Below are 11030 nucleotides of genomic sequence, written 5' to 3'. Positions count from 1 at the left end.
CATATTATTTACAGAATAATTAACTATCAAAATATATAACTCTAATACACACTAATTATATACCTCATGCCTAGTTAAAATTAATAAAATAATTGGTACCATTAAAAATAATATTAACCAACTATATAAAATAAGAAAAAAATTTTACATATTTGAGATGCCCCAAATGATTAATAATATATTCTGTCCTCAATATATAATCACATGTCTTTTTTTTAGATACACTAGTAATTATGTAGGTATAAACTAGTTATAAATCACTCACAAATAAACATTCTCAAATAAAACTCTTATTACTTTTTTTTTTCACACTATAACAAATGCGTTAAATATCATCGAATTTTTTGTCAAAATATTATGATGATAACAAGATTTAGTGAAACACTTTGTTTAGACAACGATGAACACTTTACTGTCAAGTTTTTTTGCCGATAAATTCAATGGTAAATTTGGGATAAATTTCAAATGTTAAACCTTTTTTCCTCACTTCTGCAAACTCTTTCTCTCTCTTCTATTCTTCTCTCTCTCTCTCTCATCTATCTCCTTCTGGTCCATCAAAGAAGGTCGCGCCGCTACCACCTGAAGCTGCTGTCGCTGTTGGTAAACCACATTATCGTCGCAGATCAACATGTCGTCGTCACTGCTATTGCAGCCTCCGCTATGCCGCTGCTGTTGGTGTCCCTTGTCATCGATTGGAGGTCGTCGCCTTGTCGCTATCATAACTACGCTAAGGTAAGGTTGTTGTCCATTTTTTCTTTTAGTTGTTTGTTATATTACTAAACCCTAGCTCCACCGCTGTAGATTTTTCTGCCGCCTTTTGTCACCGCCATACTTCCATTATTCTATAGCCACCATCAGAAGTAATTTTTTCTATAATTTTTATATTTTTTTAGATTCTTTGTTTGCTTAGGATTTTGTTAGGTATTTTATTAAATTATTGATTAAATTTTTTAATGAAGTGTGCAATTAGAGTTTGTTATATTAATATAGTGCAATTAGAAATTAAATAATATTAGGTAGGGTGTAATTTAGAGTTTGTTTTGAGTTGATGGTGTTTTAAATGACTGTTAATTTTCTGAGTTTATTGTTGTCTGAGTTAATTATTTCTGAATTAATTTTACTGAGTTGATTGTTGTTAATTTTACTAAATTTGTTGTAATTTACTCATTTGAATATATGAACTTTTATTTGTTTGTTTAATTATAATTTGTGATTATGTTTATAAGTTGCTGAAATTGTATAAGCTTAAATAGATATACAATTTGAGAGATATTGATATGTATGTTAGTGGATTACTTAGAATCTTAAATAGATATACCATTTGTATAATTAATTTTTTTAATATTTTATTGTCTAAAGAATTTAATTTCAACTATACAATTTACTTAGTCATCATGAGATATCTTGTTTCTTTATATTAAATCTTATATAAGTTCATCTTTTTTGAATTTAGAGTATATGTTTATAGTGCTATTTTTTTTTGATACACAAATAATTATTTTTTTTTATTCTTAAACTTTAATGTGTGATCTTTTAACAAAAAATTATAAAAAAAATTATTATGAAAAATTGTAGGTTTGTTTTTCATTTTATAGTTCCAACAAAAATCTATCCTATCTTATAAAACAAATTGGAGTATGTTTAGATGGGATAAATAAAGAGAAAAAGCAATTTTATACAATATGTAAAAATTTTAACAATAAAATAATATATTTAAATATTTATTAAAAAAATTTAAAATACAAGAGATATTAATGAAAAATTTAATTTCCTAAAACAAGAAAGAATCTTTTTCTTCTTCTCTCTATTTCACTCTAAAATTAAATGTATTTATATACATTAATTAATAAAAATATGTATAATTTTATTTGTTTTTATATTTATATTTATTTTAAATCAAATAGAATATACATAATTGAGTTTTATATACTTTACACTAAATACAACATAAAAACTTAATTAAATCTCTACTTTCTAGTTTTTGTCACTGGATCTCAATCTTCCTTCTAAACACAACTTTAATAATGCCATCAAATCTAACGGTCCAAAACTCATTTAACCAATTAACCTACCATCCTCTCATATGAACTGCCATGATTCCCCTCCCCCCAACCCCCTCTTTATTTTTCCATTTTAGTTTTTGAACATCAAAACCCTGCTCTTTAAAATATATATATAAACTTTAGTTTCTCTTCTACTATTTACTATCGCTGCCTGACCTCATAGAACTTTAAACTTTTATATTATCATCACTACATCTGTACAATGAAATCATCATCATCGGCAATGGTAGTGTACTCTCTTCCCAGTAGAAAATTAAAATGACAACATTGGTTATTCACATTATTATGGTTAATTACAATTTGAATTTGAATGTGTTTGTGCATGTGTTACAGGAATGCTTGTATGTACCAGCATGGCTTGAGAGTCTACTATCCATAACATTCTTCTCTTTGTGCAATGTTCATACCGAAAAGGCTAAGAATGATTGCAAAATGTTTTGCCTCGATTGCAATAACCATAAAGCATCTTGCGTTCATTGCATTGCATCTTCTCATGAAAAACATCGAGTGGTTCAGGTCTATATATAATATTAATATTTAGTTTTATTTTGATTAATTAATTAACTTTTCAAGAATAATGTATGTATATATATGTTTTTTTTTTCTTTTTTTTTTGTAGCATTTTATCTAATTCGTTAGATTGGACCATTTCTTTTTATTTTGCAATGTAGATAAGGAGATCATCGTATAATGATGTTGTGAGGGTGATAGAGATTGAAAATGCATTGAACATAAGTGGGATTCAGACATATAGGATCAATGGTTTCAGGGTCCTTTTCCTTATTACAAGGCCTCTCAATCCCAAAAAGAACAAGATTTCTGCCAAAGTTGGTTTTGGATGCAACACTAACTGTGTGATGTGCACAAGGATCATCGTTCAGCCTCATGTTTTTTGCTCTTTAGAGTGCAAGGTTTAATTTAATTTAATTCAATTTAATTTATTTTATTATTATTTATTAGAAACATATAACCAATTACGTTACATTCTTTTATTAGATTAAATTTTTGGAAGAAATGATATCATCATAACATAATATTAATATTAGAATTCTATTTCTAAAAAATCTAAAATTCGTTTCTTGATAAACAAAAAAAATATTGCATAAACTTTTAGGAGAAGTATACTTTTATAAAAAAAATTTACATTATTATTATTATTGAACAATTTTACATTGTTATCAAATTATATTATTTACATATTTTTATGAAGGCATTATTAAAGTTACACAATTATTTAGGTGTTTTTAAAAAATTAGAGAATAAATAACCCTTTTCTGATATATTATAACATAATAAGTCTAATTATACATGTATTTAATATATAAAAATTATATATATTTTATTTAAATATAGAATATTATATTTGAATTAAACTAATTTATTGCAGTATTTTCATTCTTATGGAATTATAAAAAACTTGGAAATACTTGAATAATTCTAAAGTAGAGTACGTAATATTAGATGACCAATAAAATTTAATATTTAACCAACTCTAAATATTAAAGATTAAATTTTAATTTTTAATAATATAAAAATAAAATATTGACTCACATTAATAAAAAGTGTTGATCTTCTAATATTTAATTTCTCTTTCAAAATATGGATATTGATTGGTTGTTATTGTGTGTTTGGTGTGACAATATTAGCTTATGTGGACAAAGCAGAGTGAGAGTGAAAGCTTTGCAATAGAAGGAATTTCAAGAACCATGTTATCAGCAGAGGAAGAGGAAGAATTGCACAAAAAGCTTGAACCAGAAAGACTTCTTGAACGCCGACAACGGCCTTCTCCGTGTGCTCAGCCGCTGCCGCCGCCGCCGTTCAATAATGCAAATTCTAGGAAAAGAAAGGGAATACCTCGAAGGTCTCCTCTTATGTAGATGTAAGCCCTCCTTGCAATCTTACCATGATTCATATTCCTTAGCTTGTTGGACAGCTTCAATTTTAAGAACAAAATCTTATATTGAATGTATCCTTTTTAGATTTTGTATGTTTTTCTATTAGCGTGTGATTAATTAGTGGATATATCACTAATGAAGATTTTCTATGATCACTTAAATGAATTTAAGTAGTAGATTCCATATTTAAGCAAACATACAATGAATTGAATGAAGATTGAAATCAAGATCTTAAGGGAAATGAAGATTCTCAACCACCAATTAATATACCAATTGTATTAATAATCTCATTTTATCACATCAATTGATTACACACTTGTATATTAAAATTAAAAATCCCTGCCAAATTTAAATTCAAAATCTCCTTTTATCCAGTTTGCATGCGGCAGAAAATTTCCCACTATTGTTTTTGTTTTGTTATAGTTATATTTGGCCAAAAACCATAGTTATTTAATTAAAAAAGTATAGGGTACAAATATATTATCTGTTAATTTATTATCAATATTTATTATATTTTAAACAAATGTATAAAAAGATACATTCAGAAAATACATTTATAAAGATATTTCTATTAGACACATCCATAAAAAAAATATTTTTATTAGACACATCTACAAAGACACTTCCATTAAATACAGTCATAAACAAGAGTTGGCAGGAGTTGTCAGAAATATTATTAGTATCGTAGCGGCGTAGCGGAATTGTATTTAATTTAATTTTATTGTGTCCATGAAAAGTTATACCACACACGTGCATTAGAAAGAAGCTTGACGATATTATTCTAAAAAGAGAATTGATGAAGAAGATTCAAAACTCTAAAATGAAATGAAAAGACTTGTATCACTTTAATTCAAAGAACAGCCAAATTATAATTGTCTGTATCATCTTGATTTTTCAAAAACAATTAATTAACTGATTTTGCGGCTAAAAATACTGCTTCAAGTGTGCAGAATTAGTGCGCAAGAATATATGGAATAACTTCAGCCTTGGAATGAGTTTCATCATTTTCTATGCTCAGATAGAAACCAAGCTAATTAGTTGGGTTTTTTTTTTCTTTTATATATAGACACCAAAAGAAAAAAATGGTGAATAGTTTATAATCAATTTTCAATTACTATTAAAAATAACATAATTAACTAAGTATTTCCTCTATCTCGCTCTTTCTGTTTGAATGAGAAAAATTGAAAATATAATTTTTAATAAAGTTTCTAGATGTCCAGTTACACCTAATCTAACACGTTAAGCATGTTATATGTGTATATTATCTTAATGGATTTTGTTAGAAATTAAATTTTATTTTTTTAAACTAATAATCAACTAATAAATTAGTGGATAAGCAAAAATTAAGAATTTAAATTGTTATTGTAAAGAGAGAAAGTGAAATCTAAAACGAAAACAAAATATTAATTAATCATTAATCGAAAAAAGTTGTGTCTTAATTTGTTTCCTATTTGAATTATATTTTCATTAATTGAACGATCAAATATACATTTATTACATTTATCTGTTACATATAACAATATTATACAGTGCATCTAGCGAAAAATTACATGCATATCAATACAAGTATGCATTGACTGAATCATTCTTTGTTTGGTATCGTCATAATGGCAAATTAAGACAACGTATATTTTACCAAATTTTAAAAAATGGGTGGTTAATTATATATAAGCGTCATTAGAATTTATTATTTTTATATTAATTAATTATTAATATTTAAAAATATAAAATAAAATATATTATTAAATTATTAGACTAAATAAATTAAATTATGGCTTAAATGATAACCAAAAATTAAATTCTGATCGCTCATATATAGCATTTCTCTTCATGCTAATTAATATAGATTCAATTTTTATGTATTATCAACGAAAAAAATAAACATATAACTATTTAAAAATAATATTTAATTTGATTTTTAAATTTGTATGAGTCTTAATTTAATTTCTAAAATTTTAATTGTCTCTATTTAGTTTTTAAACTTTATTAACGTGATTCATATTAATATCTCTAAAATAATTTTTGATGCAAAGACATTAACCGAATGTTGACGTAGATAATCAAATGCCATACTAGATTCTTTAAAGAGTCGTTGTTTTAGTTTTGACACTCGAATAACCTAAAAATAACATCGTAAGTGGTATTTGTTGAAAACTTTCTTTCTCAGAACAAGTGCTATAGTTTTATTTTTAGACTATTTGAACGTTAAAACTAAAATAGTATCATTTTACAAGTTACAACATAATATTTACGTCAGTCTTCTATTAATGCTGGTGTTAAATGAGGTGTGGACTAATGCAAGTCACGTTTATAAAGTTTAGAGACTAAAAAGACTATTGAAATTTTAGAAACTAAATGAAGACTCGCGTATAAGTTCAGGACTAAATTAAGTATTAACTCAACTATTTAATTATGTATTATTATATCAATAAAAATAATTATACAATTATATTACATATACGTAAAAATGAAGTACTAAATCAGTCATTAGTATAAAATATATGTTAAAATATAAATATACATTAAAAATAAATTAAACTATATCTGTATATAAATACAATAGTTGCTGATTGTGATTTGCGAATAACATTTTTGGAAAAAGATTTTTGTCAAATACTTTATTATATATACACTTGGTGGCACTCAGCTTTCTTCAGAAGCAATAAAAGCTACTTTTTTGTGACTAATATAATTCTAATATTCAGTTGGAATGAATGACGGGACCGAATTCCAATGGCAAGAAAGAAAATAAAAAATTCGGATTTTGACTATATGCAACAATGATATTAATACTATATAATATGATTTGATTCCTCGTCCTGTAGTTCAGCTTAGAGTGCGCCAGAACTAATCTCATCAAAGTAAAAAATAAAAAATAAAAAATAAAAAGATGTATCAGGTTAAGATATTACAACAATTGAGCTTAAATTAAACCCGTTTCACGCTTTATAAGGTTCTACTTTACCAGATTCTTGATTATATTCCACCACGGTTTGGCAATTTATAATTTTTAATCTAATGTTAGTAACATGAAAAAAGCAGTTTCTAATAATAATAGGGTTCTAAGTGCAAAACAGAACAGAACAAAAACAGAACAGAGTGTAGTATTATGATTATGATTATTATAATTATGGAAGAGCATATATACTATGGAAAATTGAAATTGTGGCCTTGGTAGTTGGTATGCAAAGGGAGATTTTTATTTTGTTGGCAATATAATACGATAATAAAGGCTGCACATAAATTATTTAAGTTGAAAAATGAAATGAACCATATTCTATGGTTAAAATGACCAGATCAACTTTGGTATCACATGCTTTGAGTGATGTGATCCATTATGAAATAAAATTGGAACCAATTGATGACTAAACATTAAAGAAAGGTTAGTGAGGTGTAAAGTAATAATATTAGCAATATAATGTAAGTGATGATTCCCTTGTTGATCACAAGGTGAGGTTATATATAAGGGGTTGGAAGAAAGCAAGATTGAAGCAATTTGGTTAGAAAAAGTTTGAATAGATAAAGAGGTACTACGTACCTGGTTGCAGCAACCTCGAAGCTAGTTCAAACTAGTGGGAGGTTGTGTGCAGAGAAAGCGCACATCAATGGCTCGTGGAAGAATTCAGTTGAAGAGAATAGAGAACCCGGTTCACAGGCAAGTTACCTTCTGCAAGCGCCGAGCTGGGCTTCTCAAGAAGGCTAAGGAGCTCTCTGTCCTTTGCGACGCTGAAATTGGCCTTGTCATTTTCTCCGCTCATGGCAAGCTCTATGAACTCGCCACTAAAGGGTATTACTGTTACTGCTTTTACATTGCGGTTACGGAACAATCTGTTGATAGTTGAGATCTGTTAGACAATTTGATAGATTTGATTAAATTATTATTTAATAATTTTCAACTATCAACTTTATATGAAAATAATTGCACGTGAGTTTTTACTATGTATTATTGTCTATTTAGAAGTATGTGTGTGTACAACCATAAGATTCTTGCATGCATGCATATATTAATAGGTGAAAACTCAAGTGCAGTCGACTTCACGTGAAGTTGATAGCTGAAATTGTTAGATGGTTTGAAGTCGACTTCACGTAATGTTGACTGTACCTGTATTAATATTATGGTTTGTACATTTAACTTGTGTGATAATAATAACAATAATAATAATAATAATGTGTACGTACATGTTTATATGTGGAAAAATAAGAACCATGCAAGGAGTGATAGAGAGGTACATGAAGTTTACTGGGGCGGCTCAGCCTGAAGAACCACCAACTGAACCGCATCATCATCCTCTTGTATGTCTCATCTCTCTCTCTTTCTCTTTTATGTTAATTAAGTAGCTACTAAGTGTCATGTTATTATTGCTAGCTGCATAGACCAAAGGAGAATTAAGGAAATTAATTAAAGGCAATAAAGCAAATATGCTGTTAATTAAAGAGGGAAAAGAATATGGGAATATAGCAATTTATTGATGTTGTCCTTTAATTTTGTTTAGTATTATGAGGAGTGGTGTGGTATTAGATGCGGCTTGGTGCATTAAGTCACGGAATAAAAATAAAAATATATAATAATGAGTATAGTGATATGTGATTGCACTAAAATAATAATAATACATATGTGGTAAAAGTTGTGATCATGGAATGTTTTCTTGTCTGCACTCTCCATTACCCTTTTGACAGATAGGGCCTAATTATATATTATTCTATAATAACCATACAACCTTGTAATTCTATGAGACCTGCCATATATAAGGACTTCTCTTGCTTACCAATTAAGTTAAGGTGGTTTCTAATTATGTTGTAACGAATTCATGATATAAAAAGATATTAACAAATAACAATATAATGGGAAATAAAGAAGAGATCATGTTTATGATATGTCATTTTCTCATGCATCCACTATATAATGTGATCTTTAGTGCTATACACACACATTTTATTTGTCACTCATTTTTTGAGTATATATATTACTGCTAAATTAACAGCTTCCATGAATCATAATCAACAACAAAAACCAATAATTACAGCTAAAATCAATAACAGAAGTATTTATGTTAGGGTCTCAAACCAGTTCTTACAGTTTATTAATTAATTTATTTGAGTCTACCAATCTAGTTTGCAAACCTAGAGTTAATACAACCAAGGAAAATATGCATGATTTGATGATATACTATGTCATTGAATATTATTTTATTTTTTTAATGCCTAGAATAATAGTTCCTAATTCAACTTTAAAACAATCTTTAGTTTCAATTTATTATTGCAAGTAGTGCACTTTTATACATTATGAAGAGAGTTGCACGTAGTACTAAAAAGGAAGAAAAGTTTCATATTCATTATTATATATTAAATTAGACTGTTGCTTGTGTATATGTAGCTGGATCTTTTAAATAATATTGAGATTAACTAAACTACTAAAAATATCCCAGCAAAGATTTAGATGTTTATAAAATTATTTTTAAAAGATTAAAATAACAAAAATATTCACAAAAGATATGAAAATGTATGTGATCAAAATAATCAAATACTTGATATATATTTTAAAAAGGAATTTTAAAGATCGAATTTCGATATAAGCATAACCAAACCAATAAAATGTTTTCATCTTTAAATTTTATAGTTTTGAGCCAAGTAAATTTTTTTTGCTTTATTTTAATAGCCAATTTTTTTTAAAACAATAAAAAAAGATGTTTAGAAATGAGTTTCGTTTATATGCATCTTCTAAATCATTGTCCGTATATTTTCAAAAAATAAAACAAGTTATTTATTAAATATAAAATTTATTTATCGCTTATAAAAAAAAATAATTTTATCATGTTTTCTAAATTTTATAGAATGTTTTTATATTTTAATCATGTCTCATCGAGTAAGAGTTTTTTTGAATTTATATGTATTTAATATAGGTATTCTTTTTTTTTTTTTGTCTTAACATAGATAAAAAAAATGTGAAGATTCACATACAATATATTTGACTAAATTATAATATAACAAATTTTAATTATTATAATCAACGTATAACACCCCTTCTTTTGTGACAAACAATTTCGTGATAGGAGAAGAACATTTTGACAGAAGAAAGTTTTGATAAATGAATTTATCTCGATCTCTAAGGCACAAATATATGTGAATTCTACTCAACCCCCTCTAAAATAACATGTAAGTTACCATTCATGATGTGTTACACTCTAATTGGCCAGTATCTTAACTATAGTTAGATTATTTTATAATTTATGGTTTGAGATGGGTAATGATATAATTTCTTAAAATATTAAAACTTCACTCCCATTAATTGAAGCATATCTTCACTTCTCCATTCTTTTTTCATCATGTAGCTTCGGTCCTTCCAAGTATCGTCGTCGCTGCGGTGGTGACAAGAAGTAGCGCTGACGTCGTTGCGATCTACTGCCTTCTCACGCAATCTCCTTTTTTAATGGATCATTCCTTAACGACGTTGTTGAATTTCCATTACCTGTTCTTCCCCGTCATCGCTATCTCCAGTCGTCTTCACTCTATCCTTTTTTTCTGCCGTGGATCACTTCTTACCAACATAATTAATGGTTAGTTTAGTTATTAAATTTTTTCATTAAAAAATATATTTTTATTTAATTACATGATCAAATATATATTGATAGGTAAAATATAATATAATAAAATAAATTTATTTAGAATACTTAAAAGTATAATTAAAATCGTGAACATATAAATATAATAATAAATTTGTATTCTAAACAAGTAAACATATTTGTTTATCATACATAAATTATTTAAAAATAAATATATTATTAAAATTAATAATACAAATTTAAAATGATAAAATCCAATTTTTTACCGTATTCTTTTTATAGTATTTTTATTCTTTTAATTTTCAATTTATTAGTATTTTATTATTTAATTAATAATTAAAAAAATATTTTTATGAGAAATTATTTTTTGTATTATCTTAAAGAAGAGACCAATACAACAGTTTAAAAAAATCTAAAAATGATATTTTAAATAAAAAGTATTTAATATTAAAATTTTTAAATACAAAAATAAATTATATAAATATTAAAGAGATAAAACAAAAAATACATGC

At 26.4% G+C, this 11030-nt stretch overlaps 2 protein-coding genes across 2 annotated transcripts; both read left to right on the top strand.

Annotated features, from left to right (window-relative positions):
* The first annotated feature begins 2265 nt into the window (after window positions 1-2265).
* Window positions 2266-3940, top strand: LOC127744203 (uncharacterized). The gene is made up of 4 exons (XM_052256484.1): window positions 2266-2289; window positions 2397-2579; window positions 2735-2890; window positions 3710-3940. The coding sequence occupies exons 1-4, from the start codon at window positions 2266-2268 to the stop codon at window positions 3938-3940; spliced, it is 594 nt and encodes a 197-aa protein (XP_052112444.1).
* A 3501-nt stretch (window positions 3941-7441) lies between these two features.
* Window positions 7442-8311, top strand: LOC127744273 (agamous-like MADS-box protein AGL12). Its single transcript, XM_052256560.1, has 2 exons — window positions 7442-7745; window positions 8161-8311. Exons 1-2 carry the CDS (start codon window positions 7564-7566, stop codon window positions 8294-8296), a joined length of 318 nt encoding a protein of 105 aa, XP_052112520.1. The 5' UTR covers window positions 7442-7563; the 3' UTR covers window positions 8297-8311.
* The last annotated feature ends 2719 nt before the right edge of the window (window positions 8312-11030 follow it).

The sequence above is a fragment of the Arachis duranensis genome, unplaced genomic scaffold (assembly GCF_000817695.3).
Source record: "Arachis duranensis cultivar V14167 unplaced genomic scaffold, aradu.V14167.gnm2.J7QH unplaced_Scaffold_232527, whole genome shotgun sequence".
In the NCBI taxonomy this organism is placed as follows: domain Eukaryota; kingdom Viridiplantae; phylum Streptophyta; class Magnoliopsida; order Fabales; family Fabaceae; genus Arachis; species Arachis duranensis.
The sequence above is the reverse complement of the archived record's forward strand: the minus strand, read 5'-3'. Positions and strand labels throughout refer to the sequence as shown.

Excerpts from the sequence above, each read along its gene's own strand:
- LOC127744273 (XM_052256560.1), top strand. The coding sequence starts at position 7,564 with ATGGCTCGTGGAAGAATTCAGTTGAAGAGAATAGAGAACCCGGTTCAC. Across the intron at positions 7,746-8,160 it reads TATGAACTCGCCACTAAAGG|AACCATGCAAGGAGTGATAG; the intron begins GTATTACTGTTA and ends TGGAAAAATAAG.
- LOC127744203 (XM_052256484.1), top strand. The coding sequence starts at position 2,266 with ATGAAATCATCATCATCGGCAATG. Across the intron at positions 2,580-2,734 it reads AAAAACATCGAGTGGTTCAG|ATAAGGAGATCATCGTATAA; the intron begins GTCTATATATAA and ends TTTGCAATGTAG. Across the intron at positions 2,891-3,709 it reads AGAACAAGATTTCTGCCAAA|CTTATGTGGACAAAGCAGAG; the intron begins GTTGGTTTTGGA and ends TGACAATATTAG.